General features: G+C 47.4%; 1 protein-coding gene across 1 annotated transcript in view; it reads left to right on the plus strand.

Annotated features, from left to right (window-relative positions):
• Window positions 1–7,295: 7,295 nt before the first annotated feature.
• LOC149450557 (uncharacterized) overlaps window positions 7,296–20,197 on the plus strand; it is a 122,922-nt gene continuing 110,020 nt past the window's right edge. The window contains exons 1-2 of the mRNA XM_089691751.1: window positions 7,296–7,423; window positions 11,495–12,654. Coding sequence (XP_089547877.1) covers window positions 7,360–7,423; window positions 11,495–12,654 — 1,224 coding nt within the window. The 5' untranslated portion in view covers window positions 7,296–7,359. The remainder of the gene's footprint in view (window positions 7,424–11,494; window positions 12,655–20,197) is intronic.

The raw sequence follows: 20,197 nt of genomic DNA on the forward strand, positions 1-20,197 counted from the left end.
CCAGTGGTTCTCAACCTTTCTAATGCCGCGACCCCTTAATACAGTTCCTCATGTTGTGGTGACCCCCAACCATAAAATTATTTTCGTTGCTACTTCATAACTGTAATTTTGCAGTGGGAGGACTAGTGCCACATCACTGATGTCAGTGGGAGGAATAGTGTCCCATCGTTGGTATCAGTGGGAGGAATAGTGCCCCATCATTGGTGTCAGTGGGAGGAATAGTGCCCCATCACTGATGTCAGTGTCAGGAATAGTGTCCCATCGTTGGTGTCAGTGGGAGGAATAGTGTCCCATCGTTGGTATCAGTGGGAGGAATAGTGTCCCATCACTGATGTCAGTGTCAGGAATAGTGTCCCATCGTTGGTATCAGTGGGAGGAATAGTGCCCCATCGTTGGTATCAGTGGGAGGAATAGTGCCCCATCATTGGTATCAGTGGGAGGAATAGTGCCCCATCATTGGTGTCAGTGGGAGGAATAGTGCCCCATCATTGGTGTCAGTGGGAGGAATAGTGCCCCATCATTGGTGTCAGTGGGAGGAATAGTGCCCCATCATTGGTGTCAGTTGGAGGAATAGTGCCCCATCATTGGTGTCAGTGGGAGGAATAGCACCCCATCATTGGTGTCAGTGGGAGGAATAGTGCCCCATCATTGGTGTCAGTGGGAGGAATAGTGCCCCATCATTGGTGTCAGTGGGAGGAATAGTGCCCCATCATTGGTATCAGTGGGAGGAATAGTGGCCCCATCACTGATGTCAGTGTCAGGAATAGTGTCCCATCGTTGGTATCAGTGGGAGGAATAGTGCCCCATCATTGGTGTCAGTGGGAGGAATAGCACCCCATCATTGGTGTCAGTGGGAGGAATAGTGCCCCATCATTGGTGTCAGTGGGAGGAATAGTGCCCCATCATTGGTGTCAGTGGGAGGAATAGTGCCCCATCATTGGTATCAGTGGGAGGAATAGTGCCCCATCATTGGTATCAGTGGGAGGAATAGTGCCCCATCATTGGTATCAGTGGGAGGAATAGTGCCCCATCGTTGGTGTCAGTGGGAGGAATAGTGCCCCATCACTGATGTCAGTGTCAGGAATAGTGTCCCATCGTTGGTATCAGTGGGAGGAATAGTGCCCCATCGTTGGTGTCAGTGGGAGGAATAGTGTCCCATCGTTGGTATCAGTGGGAGGAATAGTGTCCCCATCATTGGTGTCAGTGGGAGGAATAGTGCCCATCATTGGTATCAGTGGGAGGAATAGTGCCCCATCATTGGTGTCAGCGGGAGGAATAGTGCTCCATCATTGGCATTAGTGGGAGGAATAGTGTCCCCATCATTGGTGTCAGAGGGAGGAATAGTGCTCCATCATTGGCATTAGTGGGAGGAATGGTGTCCCATCATTGGTGTCAGCGGGAGGAATAGTGCCCATCATTGGTATCAGTGGGAGGAATAGTGCTCCATCATTGGCATTAGTGGGAGGAATAGTGTCCCCATCATTGGTGTCAGCGGGAGGAATAGTGCTCCATCATTGGCGTCAGTGGGAGGAATAGTGTCCCATCATTGGTGTCAGTGGGAGGAATAGTGTCCCATCATTGGTGTCAGTGGGAGGAATAGTGCCCCATCATTGGTGTCAGTGGGAGGAATAGTGCCCCATCATTGGCATTAGTGGGAGGAATAGTGTCCCATCATTGGTGTCAGTGGGAGGAATAGTGTCCCATCATTGGTGTCAGTGGGAGGAATAGTGTCCCATCATTGGTGTCAGTGGGAGAAATAGTGCCCCATCATTGGTGTCAGTGGGAGGAATAGTGCCCCATCATTGGTATCAGTGGAGGAATAGTGCCCCATCATTGGCATTAGTGGGAGGAATAGTGTCCCATCATTGGTGTCAGTGGGAGGAATAGTGCCCCATCATTGGTGTCAGTGGAAGGAATAGTGCCCCATCATTGGTGTCAGTGGGAGGAATAGTGCCCCATCATTGGTATCAGTGGAGGAATAGTGCCCCATCATTGGCATTAGTGGGAGGAATAGTGTCCCATCATTGGTTTCAGTGGGAGGAATAGTGCCCCATCGTTGGTGTCAGTGGGAGGAATAGTGCCCCATCATTGGTGTCAGTGGGAGGAATAGTGCCTCATCATTGGTGTCAGTGGGAGGAATAGTGCCCCATCATTGGTGTCAGTGGGAGGAATAGTGTCCCATCATTGGTGTCAGTGGGAGGAATAGTGCCCCATCATTGGTGTCGGTGGGGGGAATAGTGCCCCATCATTGGTGTCGGTGGGAGGAATAGTGCCCCATCGTTGGTGTCGGTGGGAGGAATAGTGCCCCATCGTTGGTGTCGGTGGGAGGAATAGTGCCCCATCGTTGGTGTCGGTGGGAGGAATAGTGCCCCATCCTTGGTGTCGGTGGGAGGAATAGTGCCCCATCATTGGTGTCAGTGGGAGGAATAGTGCCCCATCATTGGTGTCGGTGGGAGGAATAGTGCCCCATCATTGATGTCAGTGTGGTGGAGGGGGAATAGTGCCCCATCATTGGGGTCAGGGGGGGGAATAGTGGCCCATCATTGGGGTCAGTGGGGGGGGGAATAGTGACCCATCGTTGGGGTCAGTGGGGGGGGGGGGAATAGTGCCCCATCGTTGGTGTCGGTGGGGGGAGGAATAGTGCCCCATTCTTGGTGTCAGTGGGGGGAGGAATAGTGCCCCATCGTTGGTGTCAGTGGGGGGAGGAATAGTGCCCCATCGTTGGTGTCAGTGGGAGGAATAGTGCCCCATCGTTGGTATTAGTGACACAAATGATGGGGCACTATCCCTCCCACTGACACCAATGATACTTACCTTGCTGACTCCTGCTCCAGCCTGGGCTCGCTCTCTCTCACTTACCTGTCAGCTGTCTTCCTTCTCTGGCCTCTCTCTTCACTCGCTCCTGCAGATCCCTCGATCTTCTTTGATCTCCGCGCGCTGGCGCTCGGCTCCTCCTCTCCAAGCTCCACCTCCTCGCCGGTGATTGGCCGCCTGTGTGCCTCTCCTGAGCTACAGTTCCGGTGGCCAATCAGCGGCGAGGAGGCGGAGCTGTTGAGTGATCCCGGAGGTGTGGCCATGTGACAGGGGCAGCATATCATCCCGCCCACAGATCGCCTGAGACAGGAGCGGTGTCTCGGTTCCTAAGACCATCGGAAATATGTGTTTTCCGATGGTCTTAGGCGACCCCTGTGAAATGGTCGTTCGACCCCCAAAGGGGTCGCGACCCCCAGGTTGAGAACCGCTGCTCTAAACAAACAGCACTGACAATAAATAGACAAGACAAGGACCATCCTGACCATACATGGCCTACAAAGGGCAATGATGACACTACACAGGCAGCCAATGGGCAATCATTACACTATGCAGCCAACACAATGATGGAGTGCCGGGGTCAGGAGTATGGAGCATAGAGCCCCTTACATTGCTGGGAAGGAGGAAGAAAACATTCCCCAGCCTGCCATGAAGAATATGTTCCATCATTGGTGTCAGAGGGAGGAAAATACTGAGGGGTCTGAGCAAAGTAGAGGAGCTGAGGGGGTCTCTCAGGGGTTACTGAGGATGAGGAACTTTGGGGCCCCTGAGGGGGTAGTGGAGTTCAAGGGCTTTTAGGGGTTTGAGTAGCTGAAGGAATCTGGTAGGATAGGGTTGGCAGGGAGCAGGGCTCTGAGGAAAGAGACGTTTGTCAGGCTCAGGGGGACACTGAGGTAGGGAGGGGGGCTCTTGGTCTCTGATTGTCCTCTTACCTGCACTTACTTTCCAGACCTCCTTACAGAACTCCTGCCAGGAAAGGAAGACAACCTTCACCTTCTTACCATCTCACTGGTCAAATAATATATTCCAAGATACCAAGTGGAATGAAGGAGGGCGGACCTTCACCACTTGGTGGGCACTTGTTCTTAGAGGAGGTCTGTTGGTGCATTATTGACTAAAAGGTAGTCAGGGGTCAGTGCTGAACATCTTCAGGAGACACTCCAATACCTTCCCATGACACAGGCTCTGGCAGTGCCCGGTGCTGGAATTCAGAGCTCCAGAACCACCACCACTCTGTACAATGTCCTGGATATTACAGTATACTTGGTATCCAAACCTGTCCCCCTCCTGTCCTCCTTCTACCCACACTAGGCTGTCATTGGAGGGAAGAGAACAGGCTCCTCCCCCACAGCTCTCTACTCCACCAGCACCATCCTCCTGCTATCCCATCCAAGCTCTTCTTTTACTGCAGAGAGTGACAGTGACATCACTCCTGTCAGTCAGCAGGCTGCCACAGATTGGAGCCTTGCAGTCGGAGTTCTGCCAATTATCCTGATTTTCCAGCAACTCCGGCCAAAAGTCATCAAGTTCCCCTTCCTGGACCTCATGATGAGCCGACATTGACCTCACAGCACTGCCTCAGAGCAAACAAGTCATAGGAAGGATTGTATTTATCATTCCTTGTCTGCAGATCTAAAACTCATCAAAACCAGTTCAGAGACCAAACAAACCCAACAGAGAAAAGGGGATTTCTGATCTGGCAGGACAAGAGGGTCCCGGGACCTCAAATATGCATCAAACACTAAACTGTCCAAACAAAATGTCTTCCCATGGGGGGAGTAATTCTTCCATGTCCAGCAACCCTCCTATTCCCCCCTCACATCCACATCCTATTATTGTGTGACCAATACCATCCAAATCATTCTTACTTTCATTTCCCAAAGTTATCCGTCTACAAGGAGACCTGTATAGATCACATGATGGCACCAATGAGGATGGAGGAGGACCAGAGTCACATGACTGAGAAGATACTAAACCTCACCCTGGAGATCATCTACCTGCTGACCGGAGAGGTGAGGAGGATTCTGGGAGGTCACATGACATCACTCTCATCTCTATTAATAAAACACAGACCTGACCGGAGAGGTGAGGAGGATTCTGGGAGGTCACATGACATCACTCTTATCTCTATTAATAAAACACAGACCTGACCGGAGAGGTGAGGAGGATTCTGGGAGGTCACATGACATCACTCTCAACTTTTTTAATAAAACACAGACCTGACCGGAGAGGTGAGGAGGATTCTGGGAGGTCACATGACATCACTTTGATCTGTATTAAAAAAAAAACACAGACCTGACCGGAGAGGTGAGGAGGATTCTGGGAGGTCACATGACAGCACTCTTATGTCTATTAATAATACACAGTGTGACGATTGCGATATCAAATCTCTGCCCCTCTCACCAGACTCGTGACCGAAGGACTAGCCAATCTAAAACCGCGATGTCAGGTGCGTAACAATGCCACGCCCAGCTGCACCCTGCACAATGATTTTCCAGCTAACTGGACCACAAATCTATGTACCGGCAGCCTGAGCACGATTGTTACTGGGTCAGGTTAATTACGCAATTAACCCTTCACATTGCCCCAACCTCCTTTTTGTACAGAGAAAGAAGAAACTCGGCAATATCAGCAATAACACTAGGGTGGTTGAAATAATCATCTGTATACCACTGTCACTGCAGACAGGTTATACAGAGGGTTAAACACACACAGTAGCGCTCTTCAGCGGCAGGAATTCTTAAGTTGCATTAAAGAGCTTTAGAAACAGTTCAACACTTTCAGAAAGTAAGATTTATTACTAAAAGGTCAAAAGGGTGCAATAAAAAGATTTACAGAAAAAAGATGTAACCAATATATATATAAATATATAGAGAGCAATAACACCGCAAAGAGATAACAGAAGTTTAGGTAGATGAGTACTAGCCAAAAAGCCTTGGGTTATGCAGTTTCAAGTCTCATGAGCCAATTTCTTGGCTCTACTGCTAGTCTCGATGTTAAAAGCAGGAGAATCTTCTCTTCTCTCATCCACACTCCAAGCATAACAGCCTTTTTCTAGCAAATCCCAGCAGGGTGTCTCTTTGGAGTAGTAACCAATGGTCTCCTTTTGGGGAGGGGTGTTGGGTGGAGACCTAAGTTACAAGCAGAATCTCTCCTAGCTTATATTTTGGCTCATAACTTTTCCTAGGTACATTTGCCGGCCTGGTCACTAGTATATTAATACTCAGCCACATCTGCAGAATGGTTAGAGATGAAACATGAAATATGCACTTAAATGGTTCAAGAGATATACTTTTCTGCTTTTCTCTGTAGGTCAGCTAAGGGGTGTCACATACCAGGAGAATGGTCTCAAACTGAGCCTTCTGAATATAGGCTCCATGTTTAGGTAGTTATGTTCTAAGTGAAGATATCAACTTATATGTAAAGTGAGTTTTTAAAAGTAAGTCTGTGTTTACAACCCCTTGGAAGGTCTTTTGAAGTTCAGTGACCCTTCTCATCACTCAGGCCACATGTCACCCCACAGCACGGGAGGGGGATGAGAGATCTACAAGATGGAGGGGGTAGCCTGCTTTGGGAGTTAGAAATGGTATAACATAGAAAATTATTAACAAAACGGAGGGCCGCGTCAGTCTCTGTGTGCACGATTCCTACACACAGACCTGACCGGAGAGGTGAGGGGGATTCTGGGAGGTCACATGACATCACACAGACCTGACCGGAGAGGTGAGGAGGATTCTGGGAGGTCACATGACATCACACAGACCTGACCTGACCGGAGAGGTGAGGAGGATTCTGGGATTCTAACATGATATTCTTATTGGTTCCTCAATACAGAGATTTCCTCTTCTGAAGTCAGGTGATCATATGACCATCACAGTGCCTCCATGTGACTCCCTAAACCCTGAGAGACACAACATGCAGAAGATTCTAGAAGTCACCAAGAAGATGATGGAGCTGCTGACAGGAGAGGTGAGCGGTGCCGGGAATTCTGGGACATTCTCCAGTAACAGACAAGGGATGTGTCTGGATGGTGACTGTATCATTGTGTGTGTCAGGTTCCTATAAGGTGTCAGGGTGTCACTGTCTATTTCTCCATGGAGGAGTGGGAGTATTTAGAAGGACACAAGGATCTCTACAAGGACGTCATGATGGACAATCAGCCGCCCCTCACATCACCGGGTAAGAGGAGACTTTATTGTAAAGGAGAGAGCAGTACGGAGGATCCACCTAGATCCCCCATCATCTGATAAACACATAGAAACAATGGATTCAGTCAGTGTGTGTGTTTCCTACAGATGGATCCAGTCATGGGAACCCACCACAGAGATGTCCCCGTCCTCTGTATTCCCGGGATTCCACACAGGAAGGTCACACCATCCCTCACCATCATCAGGTAGATGAGGAACAATCACTGATAGTATCATTAGGATCTGTACATTATCTGCATTGTTACCATTGATGGCATTTTTATTATATATTCAGAGTGGAAACCTGAGAGAATTTGAGGTTGAAGAAGAAGAGGCGTATGTGAGGGATGATCAGCAGTCTATGGAGGAGGATGGAATAACGGGGACATTTATAGAGGAGGACACTCCTACAGAGATCAGCACAGGTGGGTCATGAACACTAAATCCATTCCTCCACCCATACTGCTCACTGATTGGTCCAGAGTAGGGCGGGGACTGGGTGATATCAGCCTGTAATCCCCTGGTCACTTTCCTGAGCTGTGTTCCCCGTCCTGTATTCCTGGATTTCTCTCGGATAATCTTCCTTCTCTGTGCTGCAGACACAATTTATGTCTCTAGACTGGATTTATGGAGGTTCTGGGGTTCAGCTGGCAGAAAAATGTTCATTTTCATCATAGACGTTACTAGACCTAGGCACCTGGGGTGTGTGCTATTGATCTTCTGCTCCATGTCCGGGTCTAGTAAGATCTCTGACAGAACATTTCTCCCAGGGTTCCTTGCTCTGTTATCTGCTGGCTGTGCCGGGTGGAGGGATATGTCTGTAGTATCTCAGACCCAAGTCACTGAGTGCAGTCTCAGGAGATGGGAGGCAGCGGTGTGGGATCTCTGCAACTTGTCTACAGTAGACATGTAAAGTGGTTGTAATCCCTCCATATACTCAGTGCAGTGACTGGCCTCAGGTGATACACAGAGATAAAACAAATCCTACATATGTTGCACCTTTTTATCTGCAGCAATCTCTTCTCTACAACTGTTCAAAGCCCAGAATGTATACAGCTTGTCTGAGAAGTCAGAAAAAAAGAGACAGAGAGATAAAGTCACATTCTGCAGAGTTCAGTGAGGTGAGCTCTAAAGGTGATTGGAGGGAAGGTACACACAGCACACAGGAACAGAGCTGAGGCTGTCAATCACAGGCTGTGTGCTGGAGCTTCTCCCCTTTCACATTTTTTCTCTTGGTGTCAGGAAGACTTGTCAGAAGTGATTCATGCTGATCGCAGAGGAAGGAGATAGCAGACAGAAGTGGCCCTTATTGCTCTGGAGTGAGACAAGTACACACTATAGAGGGATATGCTTTGTTCATATTCCATGTCTGAGGGTTACAACCACTGTAAGTGATCTCTGATTACTAAACACCAATTTGATGTGATCCTTACACTATTTATTAGTGTGGCCCCTTGTCCTGAATAGAGGTACTATGTGGGTTTAGTTTGTGGCTGGGCTGTACTTGGCTCAGGCTGATTGTATAGTTCTTCACTTGGTTTCTCCCTAAGTTTAGGTTGTCTTGTGATGTCTCACTGTGGCCAGTAGATGTCACTGCTATCACTGGACATAGGATGAGGTGGCGGCTGCATTCCTTTTCTTTGGCTTTTTTCCCTGTTTTCTCCTGGTGATCTGGCCAGTAACACACCTTCTGTATTAGAGCGCCCCCGCTGTGGAGGCAGCAGCATGGTCAGTCTGGGGGGAGGGGAGTGTTAGATGTATTAGCAGATTTAAAACAGTAACTAATTGAAGCCAAACTCCAGCTCACACTTCATAATCAGTTTCATCAAACAGTTTTTTTCTTTTGGGATAAAAGTTTTACATGAATAAATAAAAGCTGCTCATTGTAAGCCCCCTGTCAGTGGTAAGTGGTCTGCCTCATCCCTGGAACTGATACATTCTGCTGCAGAGTTTTATAAAACAGATTTACTGGCTAGATCACCAGATGAATATAGAAGAAAACGAATACTGTTTAGTCCTAACTTTTGTATCCCGTATGATAAGTTGTACATTACATACAGTGAAGGAAATGTGTATTTGCTCCCCGGCTGATGGTGAATGTTCGCCCCTCACACAGAAATGATCGGTCTAACAATGGAATGTTCGCCCCTCACACAGAAATGATCGGTCTAACAATGGAATGTTCGCCCCTCACACAGAAATGATCGGTCTAACAATGGAATGTTTGCCCCTCACACAGAAATGATCGGTCTAACAATGGAATGTTTGCCCCTCACACAGAAATGATCGGTCTAACAATGGAATGTTTGCCCCTCACACAGAAATGATCGGTCTAACAATGGAATGTTTGCCCCTCACACAGAAATGATCGGTCTAACAATGGAATGTTCGCCCCTCACACAGAAATGATCGGTCTAACAATGGAATGTTCGGTGTAACACTGAGAGACAGAATACAACAACAAATTCAGCAGAAATGCGTCTAACAAATGATGACTGATCTGCATGTTCATGAGGGAAAGAAGGATTTGATCCCCTATCATTCAGCAGGATTTCTGGCTCCCAGGTGTCTTTCATACAGCTAATAAGCTGAGATTAGAAGCAGTCTCTTAAAGGGAGTGCTGCTAATCTCATTGTGTTACCTGTATAAAGACACCTGTCCACAGGAGCAATCAAACCATCAGATTCCAAACTCTCCACCATGGCAAAGACCAAAGAGCTGTCCAAGGATGTCAGGGACAAGATGGTAGACCTACACAAGGCTGGACTGGGCTACCAAACTATGGCCAAGCAGCTTGGTGAGAAGGTGACAACAGTTGGTGCAATCATTCACAAATGGAAGAAACACAAAACAAGTGTCAGTCTCCCTAGGTCCGGTGCACCATGCAAGATCTCACCTCGTGGGGTGTCAATGATCATGAGAACAGTGAGGAATCATCCCAGAACTACACGTGAGGATCTTGTCAATGATCTCCAGGCAGCTGGGACCACAGTCACCAAGAAAACAATTGATAACACACTACGCCGACAAGGACTGAAATCCTGCAGTGCCCGCAAGGTCCCTCTGCTCAAGAAAGCCCATGTCCAGGCCCGTCTGAAGTCTGCCACTGAACATCTGAATGATGCAGAGGAGGACTGGTGGGAAGTGTTGTGGTCAGAGGAGACCAAAATCCAGCTCTTTGGCATCAACTCAACTCATTGTTTGGAGGAGGAGGAATGCTGCCTATGACCCCAAGAACACCATCCCAACTGTGAAACATGGTGGTGGAAACATTCTGCTTTGGGACAGGACAACTGCACCGCATCAAAGGGACGATGGATGGGGCAATGTACAGTCTAATCTTGGGTGAGAACCTTCTTCCCTCAGCCAGGGCATTGAAAATGGGTGGTGGATGGGTGTTCCAGCATGACAATGACCCAAAACACATGGCCAAGGCAACAAAGGAGGGGCTCAAGAAGAAGCACATTAAGGCCCTGGAGTGGCCTAGCCAGTCTCCAGACCTTCATCCGATTGAAAATCTGTGGAGGGAGCTGAAAGTTCGAGTTGTCAAACGTCATACACCAAACCTTAATGACTTGGAGAGGATCTGCCAAGAGGAGTGGGCCAAAATCCCTCCTGAGATGTGTGCGAACCTGGGGGCCAACTCCAGGAAACGTCTGACCTCTGTGATTGCCAACAAGGGATTTGCCACCAAGTACTAAGTCATGTTTTGTGAAGGGGATCCAATCCTTCTTTCCCTCATGAACATGCAGATCAGTCATCATTTGTTAGACGCATTTCTGCTGAATTTGTTGTATTCTGTCTCTCGGTGTTACACCGAACATTCAATTGTTAGACCGATCATTTCTGTGTGAGGGGCGAACATTCAACATCAGCAGGGGAGCAAATACACATTTCCTTCACTTTAGGCCTTAATTATTTTCCACCCATTTCCTCCCAGCTGGACATTTTATATCGGATGATGTGATTGGAGCACAGACTTTTACATGGTGATAATAATGTGATAACATCCTCCAACTTTGGACCCTTAAACAGAAAGTGATAATGAGGGAGGAGTCAATACCCCAATGATGGTGGTCTTCAGGATCAGTCCAGTCTTCATCTTGGTTGTTCTCCCCCCATCCTCACTCTCTGACCTCTTTGGGGCTCAGCCCCGCTGTTCTTCATGACTAAATCATGGACTAAATAAGGAAGTGCAGTACTTCTTGTGTTGGGAAGATGGCGATGAGTGATAGAGGGGGTGGGGACCCTCGTCCTATAATCCCCTCATCACTGTCCCTCCTATAAAAGACAGTTCTGGTTGTTTCCTCACTCTCTGACTAAGGTCCATGAATAAAGAAATGACCTGGTAGGAGATCAGAGGAGCCATTTCCTAGTTCCCTTGAGGGTGGAATTGTAAACTCCTCAGAGACCAAGCTGCCTGATGTGGGCGGAGTCCTGGTTTGGGGGAACCAATCAGCTCCTGTCTAGTAATCCTCTTTGTCTTTGTATTTTAGTCCATGGCCGGGAGATGAGGAAAACCTCCGAGGATTGTCTCACTTTGTCTCCAGACTGTGAAGTAGAAGATGAGGACATCACACAGTATAGTCCAGGAGAAAACCCGGCTCCCTCCAATGTCCATCCGGCACCACCCAGTGTAGATGGACCATCGGATTCCTCGTATCCTGAGGAACCTCAGACTGTGCGGGGCCAGGCCGGCCTTCCAATAGGGAAGAGCTTCTCCTGTACTGAGTGCGGGAAATGTTTCTGTTATAAATCCCATCTTAATGTGCATAAAAGAACTCACAGGGGGGAGAAGCCGTATTCCTGTCCTGAGTGCGGGAAATGTTTCCGTTTTAAATGTCGTCTTAATGAGCATAAAACATCTCACACAGGAGAGAAGCCACATTCCTGTCCTGAGTGCGGGAAATGTTTTTCACAGAAGTGCAATCTTTCCAGACATCAGAGATCTCACAAGGGGGAGAAGCCATTTTCTTGTCCTGAGTGTGGGAAAAGTTTTGTAGCAAAATCAGATCTTGTTAAGCATCAAAGATCTCACACAGGGAAAAGACCTTATATCTGTCCTAAGTGTAGAAAATGTTTCTCAGAGAAGTCTGATCTTTACAGACATCAGAGATCTCACACAGGGGAAAAGCCATATTCCTGTGCAGAGTGTGGGAAATGTTTTTCAGACAAGTCCAGTCTTTACAGACATCATAGATCTCACACGGGGGAGAAGCCATATGCCTGTCCTGAGTGCGGGAAATGTTTTTCAATGAGGTTCCATGTTTACAGTCATCAGAGAACTCACACAGGGGAGAAGCCACTTTCCTGTTCTGAGTGCGGGAAATGTTTTTCTGATAAGTCCAGTCTTCGTATTCATCAGAGATTGCACACGGGGGAGAAACCATTTTCCTGTCCTGAATGTGGGAAATGTTTTTCAGAGAAGTCTAATCTTCACGCACATCAGAGATCTCACACGGGGGAGAAGCCATATGCTTGTCCTGAGTGTGGGAAATGTTTTTCACAGAAATCCAATCTTTACACACATCAGAGATCTCACACGGGGGAGAAGCCGTATGCCTGTTGTGAGTGTGGGAAATGTTTTTCAGTGAAGTCCAATCTTTACAAACATCAGAGATGTCACACGGGGGAGAAGCCACTTTCCTGTCCTGAGTGAGGGAAATGTTCCTCACTGAAGTCCTGTCTTCCTGTACATCAGGGGTCCCACACAACCCTGGAGGTGTATTAGTGCCTTGAGTGCGGGAAATGTCTTCTAGATGAATGTTGCTGGACATCCCAGCTCTCATGTGGGGAAGAAGCACACCCTGATATACACCTCAGATATACTCCATGGCTGATCTTCATCATGGAAGAAACAGTTCATAAGGAGATCAGAGGTCCCCAAAGACATGGATGAAGTGTGGGACCGGGTTGGCTATTGATAGCAGCTCAGTGGTTAGCCCTTCTGCCTGGCAGTACTCGGGTCATTAGTTTGAATCCCAACCATGGCACCACCTGCCTGGAGTTTGCATGTTCTCCCTGTGCCTGCATGGGTCTCCTCCAGGTACTCTGGTTTCTTCCCACATGCCAAAGACATGCTGGTAGGTATATTGTCCCCTAGTATGTGTATGTATGAATGTGAGTTAGGGACCTTAGATTGTACGCTCCTCGGGGGCGGGGACTGATGGGAATGAACAATTTATGTATAAATGGACAGTGCTATAGAAGTACCTGTAATAAATATGGAGTCATTGCCTCTCATTGGCTGAGTATATTTATGGTGGAAGCTTTCACAAACACTTAGAGGTTTAGTAAAAAAAAAAAAAGTTAGAAGGAATGTGAGTGACATTCGCCCGGCCATGACGAATATTAGGCATACTTTATTTCACACTCTGATTCCTTTGGCTCCATCTAGTGGCCATAATGTGGTATTGTGCCATTAGTGATTGCTGTATTTCAGGAAAAATCCACTATTATGTCCAATCGATGGAGGGCAATGTTATTACCAGGCTGCAGCTAGGGGGAGCTCTAATGTCACCCCAGCAGAGTGATCCCATCTAGCCCACATTAACCCTCTCACTGCCAGAGCTGTTTCTGCATGATTTTGCACACATGGGAAAATGCAGATTTTGGTCCTGAAGATGAGATAAACCCCCAAACATCTATTCTGTGACATCAGAGGCCCTGGAGAATAAAATGGTGGTGATTGTTAAGGTGTTCCCCGTACACAGATTCCCCTTCATATCCGCCTTTATTTCCTCCTTTCCCCCATTTTCTATGTTGGGATCTTTTCTACAATACTTTGTTATAATAATGGAACACGTTGTGTATTGTATTGTACGCCAATAATAATGACTCCGCCCCCACATTCCAGACAAGAGATCTTCCTGACCAATCGGATTTCTGCCTTTACTATTTCCTGGTTATTTTTGTAATCTTGTTAAAAGTGAAATTGTAATAAAAATGTATTGAATGAAAACAAAATGGTGTGTGTGTGCAATGATGACAAAGCTGTGTATCCAGAAACGGCTGGTCGGTGACACTTCCATATACAGCCCAATGAAGTGACAAGGAAGCCCTAGAACCCTTTGGAGGAACCCTGGCTGAGAAAGGCTGGACTAGGCAGTCACATATCTCTGCCCCCCTTGCAGGGTTCCCAACCCTCCGTGACTTTTATTCCTGACACAACATGAACATTTACTGACGGAGGACATGTTTTTCCTGACATCCTGAAAAATGACAGAACTCCTGTTAGGATTAATATTATTATTATACATTATTTATATAGCACCAAAGGGTTTGCTCAGCGCTGTACAGTAGCGGGGGGGACAGAACATGAGACAAGACAGTAACAATACACTACACGAGGGGTGTGAGGGCCCTGCTCTTTCCAGCTTACAATCTAGGAGGGAGGAGAAGGTGGCACAGGAGGAGATGGCTGTGGGGGATGGAGTGGCGGGAGGAGTGGAGGAGGTTAGTTGTTAGGTGTGGTCAGGTGTTAGGTGAGGGTGGGGTAGGCTTCCCTGAAGAGATGGGTTTTCAGGGTGCGCTTGAAGGTGAGGAGGGTAGGCGACAGTCTGATGGATTGGGGTTGGGAGTTCCAGAGGATGGGGGATGTCCTGGAGAAGTCCTGCAATCGGGCGTGGGAGGAGGAGACCAGGGAGCTAGAGAGCAAAAGGTCCTGAGAGGAGCGGAGGGCACGGGTAGGGTAGTATCTGGGTATCAGGTCGGTTATGTAGTTTGGGGCGGCGTTGTGAATGGCTTTGTAGGTCAGGGTTAGCAGCTTGAACTTGATGCGTTGGGCAATCGGGAGCCAATGAAGGGATTGGCAGATGGGGGAGGCAGATGTGGAGCGCTTGGTGAGGTGGATGAGTCTCGCTGCTGAGTTTAGGATCGACTGGAGTGGGGATAGCATTCGTTTGGGTGGGCCAGTGAGGAGGGAGTTGCAGTAGTCCAGGCGTGAGATGATGAGGGAGTGTACGAGTTGTTTGGTGGTGTCTGGGGTGAGGAATGTGCGTATCTTGGAGATGTTGCGGAGGTGAAGCCTGCAAGATTTAGATAGCAGTTGGATATGGGGTAGGAAGGAGAGGTGGGAGTCCAGGGTGACACCCAGGACTTTGGCGTGTGGGGTGGGAGTGATGGTGACGTTGTTAGTAGTGATGGAGAGGATGGGGGGGGGCACAGGGTGGGGGGAAGACCAGGAGCTTGGTTTTGGATAGGTTAAGTTTGAGGAAGTGGAGCGACATCCAGTCTGATATGTTGTTTAGGAGGTGGGCAATGCGGGCAGAGAATGAGGGGGTGAGGTGGGGGGGTGGAGAGGTAAATTTGGGTGTTGTCAGCATAGAGGTGGTAATTGAAGCCGTGGGAGTGAATAAGTTTGCCAAGGGAGAAGGTATAGATGGAGAAGAGGAGGGGCCCGAGGACAGAGCCTTGGGGGACCCCGACAGAGAGGGGGAGGTGGCAGTGTTGTAGGTGACACTGAAGGAGCGTTGGGAAAGGTAGGAGGCGAACCAGGAGAGAGCAGCGTCCTTGATGCCAAGGGAGTGCAGTTTGGCAAGGAGGAGAGGGTGGTCAACAGTGTTGAAGGCCACGGAGAGGTCGAGGAGCAGGGGGATAGAATAGTGGCCATTGGCTTTGGCAATTGTAGGCCAGGTGCTCAAGGAGCTTGGAAGTGAAGGGCAACAAGGAGATGGGTCTAAGGTTGTTAAGGTTGGTGGGGTCAAGGGAGGGTTTTTTGAGTATGGGGATGATGTGTGCATGCTTTAGAGGGGAGGGGACGGTGCCAGTGGAGAGGGAGAGATTGAAGATGTGGGTGAGGGAGCGAATGATGGAGGGGGGTGACTGGAGGAGCTGTGAGGGGATTTGGTCTAGGGGGCAGGTGGTGAGGCGGGCTTCGGGGAAGACCTTAGAGACCTCCTAGGGGGTAGTTGAGCTGAAGGAGCGGAGTGTTGGCGAGGTGATGATGTGTGGGGCATTAGGTATAGTGGGGGGGTAGTGCGGCTATGAGGTCGGGGGAGGGGACGGTTGAAGGAGGGCAGAAGGCTGGATGGAGAGGTGGATTGCGAGTTGACAATGCCCTTACGGATTGCGTCAATCTTGTTTTGGAAGTGATTGGCAATCTCGTGGGCGGTGAGTGAGGTGCTGGGTGGGGGTGGGGGGGATGTAGTGACTTTTGGGGGAATATTTATTAAAAATATGATTTCAATCCAACAGTAACAAGCCCAGCCGTCTGTTAAGGGTTAATCTTTCTTGGTGAGAATTCAAATGACCTTCTCGTGAAATCACACACACAATGAGTGGAAGAGACTTGTTCCAGAGACAATATACTATTTGAATCTCTACAGGTGGTCAAACAAGTCCCAGGAAAGATAATAGTGGGATCTGATGTCGGTGACTCTAAGACTGGCAAAGTATGTTTTCTCAACAATTACCATTGTCTGTTGAAAATGAGGAGATTTCACCTGAAAAAAGTTAATTACAAAGTAAAATACCACCGTTGGACTTCCAAACAGTGAGTCATCACACCTGACCAAAATGACAATGGTGAGACGATACTTGTAGATCTGAGAAGATTAAATAAAACCTTGAAAGTGTGGATTCCCAGAGGAAACTTTATGGACTGTCACAATAGGCTATTGAATTCAGGTTTAACTACAGGCCAGTCTATGTACTTTAAGCACTCAACAATGGATAAGGTTCTCTGTCATATTCCCATGAACTATATTCCCAGCCAAGGAAAGTGTGGGGGATCTCAATGGGATGTTATAAAGGGTTCCACACACAAAAATCTATTCAGCAGAGTTGGGGATTGCATACCATTAAATTAAGTATGAAATGGTGAAAAGTAAGATATTTTGTGAATTGGTATCAGTTGTATGTTTCCATCAGAAAGCAAATGTTTCACACAAGTTTGAATCTCAGGGAAATGAATAACTGAATACACATATATCTTTCTATGGTTCCTATCCGAAACATTAGTGGTAAAATCAAATATATTTGGATAAGACGTATATTTAATATCTAAAATTACCTTGGTTTCCACCCGAGGCATGAGTCATCATTAATACTCAAATTGTTTTGTGATCCCTGACTGCCCCCCAGTGGACAGGTGAGAGATATCTTAGGTACATACACTTCTCGACCGGCCAATCAAAAAGCCTGTTGGGAGGGTCTTTTAAAACAATGGTTTGGATGGTATAAAAAAGCCATGCACCTCATTTAAAAAAAAACATATACTAAAAGACTCATGCTAAGAAAAATAAGAAAGCTAAAGAAAAACCAATCAACAATCGGAAGGAGATTTGAAAAGCTGAAGGAATCTGACGAGGCTGAAATCTATCCCATCTGAAAAACTTAAAGACCTTTTAACACTATTTCTCAATATTTTCAAACTACTAAAACTTCTACTAGACTCCTAAATCTCTGAACTTCTACCATCCTACACTTTTTCTTAAACACTACCCCCTATTGCACTCACTTGCTCCCTGCGGCCATTCTTCTGCAGGAATTTCAATTGCCAGCTGAATGCACTGGGGAGGCGTCATAATCCAGGTTCTGGGTGTGGTGAGATTGTTAAGAATTAATATTGTATTTTATATTTCCTCTCTTGCATTGGGGTGATAGTAATTGCATTGGGGTGATAGTAATTGCATTGGGTGTTCATATATATATATATAGAGAGATCCATATTATTACTGCTAAGAATTGTTTGGTGTAATATTGAAATTATAGATATTGCATAATTAATTAATTTTTAATTGGTTATAGTACGATTTATCAGGGAATATTTTCTCACATTTCTATGGCCACGTTTTGGGAGAAATGACCTCTGAAGTACTATAAATTAACACTTATCACTAAATTTGATTTTAATCTTTATTACTATCTAGAAGAATTGTTTGGTGTATAGAATTGGTATAGTATATCTTTGATCGTGTGTACCAGTATCCATTCATCACCAGTCTTTTGCGCTTTGTGTTAATATATATATAATTTTTGTACATAAATAAATTTATCTATTTATTTATTATAAAGGCAATTTTTGTGTGTATGGTACGAAATCATACTGGCTAAAAGGACTCAAGGTATATTAATAAGTGGTGATCAAATTATTAAGGTGTCCAAATTATTGGTTCATTAAATAATTGCCGTATTTTAACGGCTGGAGGCACTGTAATATTTTGTTTAAGGGAAAAGGACACCACCCTTCATAAGTAGAATAAATTCTTACATAAACCACCACAGGGAGAGAACAGGGATTTGAAAGTGGAGAAGAGCCGACGAGGACAGGTGGAGAGGGTGTTGATGAGGGTTATGAAATAGGCTTGCTTGGCTGCATGGAGGGAGGTGGTGTAGGCGAGGTAGGCAGCTTTATAGAGGGAGAACCCGGGAGGGGATCTGGTTTTGCACCATAAGCACTCCAGGGCGTGACTGCGTTGTTTGAGGCATTTTGTGTGGTCATTTTGCCAGGGTTGAAGCGGTCGGGGTCTAATGCTACGTGTGGTTAGGGGTGCCAGGGAGTCAAGGGCAGCTGACAGTGAGTCGTTGTATGCAGTAGTGGCCAGGTCAGGGCATGACAGAGGGAGGATACTGTCATACAGACGGTCAGCTGCTGGGTGGAGATGGGTCGGGTCCAGATTGCGGAGGTTGCGGGTGATGGTTAGATGCTTTGGGGGGGAGTTGAGGGAGGGGGAGATGGAGAATGTGAGGAGGTGGTGGTCAGAGAGGGGGAAGGGGGTGTTAGTGAAGTCATGGGGGGTGCAGAGGTGGGAGAAAACGAGGTCCAGGGTGTTTCCGTTGGAGTGGGTGGAGGACTGAGTGTGCTGTGTGAGCGCGAAGGAGGAGGTTAGAAGGAGGAGTTGGGAAGTAGCCGGGCTGTTGGCGTTGATCGGGATATTGAAGTCGCCTAGGATGATGGTCGGTAGCTCGGAGGAGAGGAAGAAGGGAAGCCAGGCGGCGAAGTCCTCTAGGAAGAGGGATGCGGAACAGGAGGCCGATAGATTACCGCAATCCTTAGGGGGGTGGGAGAGAAGAGCCGGATGCAGTGGGCCTCGAAGGAGGAGGATAGGGAGGGGGGATAGGGAGGACCTGGAAGGTGCTCAGCGGTGGTAGGAGCATACCAAACCCTCCGCCTCTGCGTCCGCTCGGTCTGGGTGAATGGGTCCAAACAAGGCCTCTGTTGGAGAGGGCAGCAGGGGAGGTGGAGTCAGTGGCTTGGATCCAGGTTTCGGTGACCGCTAGGAGGTTGAGGGAGTGGGAGACAAAGAGGTCGTGGATGGCGGTGAGCTTGTTGCAAACCAAACAGGCATTCAGGAGTGCAACCGAGAGGGGAGGGGTGGATGTGGGGAGGAGGGGGACAGATATGAGATTGAGGGGGTTGTGGTGGTTGGCGTGAGTAGGGGGGTGCCGGGTGTTGGGAATGCAACAGCATGTACTATAATGTACTATATATAGTATTGTGTGTTATTATCACTTGACCAGTAGATGGCACTATACACTAAAGGTTACTAGTTGTGTATATCTGAAAACTTGTTTGTTCCTCTTCTCTATCATCTCTTCAGGAAGTAATGTGTCTGTAATATGTCTGCTGAGAAATGTGCTCTGTATGTTTGCAACTTAAGCCACACAAGTAAAGTCTGAATTCTGCTATCACTACCAGTGTCTTCTATAACACATAACCGACAGGTTATGGGCCCAGCTCCAGACACTGGAAAAAGGAAAACTACAAGCAAGTAAGTGCTGCATTTACAATCCTACCAATTCACTGAAAGATGGCAAGTGCTTCAGATATGAAGTTTACAATAGCAAAGCTCAACAATACCAACTACCAGGTATGGAAGTTTAAGCTTGAAATGCTGTTATCCAAAGATGACTTGTGGCCGGTACTAGATACACACAGACCCAATGACAACCCGGAAGAATGGGACAGAAAAAACAGACAAGCAAAAGCAGTCATAAGCCTGTTAGTGGAGGATGATCAACTCATTCATATACGGAAAGAACACACAGCTAAAGGTATGTGGACTGCATTACAAACACTGCATGAATGTGCAAACCTAAACAGTAAACTATATCTGCTACGCAAACTGTATAAGATGAGGCTGGAAAAAGGGCAGGAAATGGGGGAACATGTAAATGCTATGCTAGAAATTGTGGACCAGCTGGGTGCAATAGGTGAAGAATTAAAAAGCAACCATGTTGTGTCAATACTTCTGTGC

Source organism: Staurois parvus, unplaced genomic scaffold, assembly GCF_062004578.1.
Source record: "Staurois parvus isolate SC_StPar_1 unplaced genomic scaffold, SC_StPar_1.0 ptg000571l, whole genome shotgun sequence".
NCBI lineage: Eukaryota > Metazoa > Chordata > Amphibia > Anura > Ranidae > Staurois > Staurois parvus.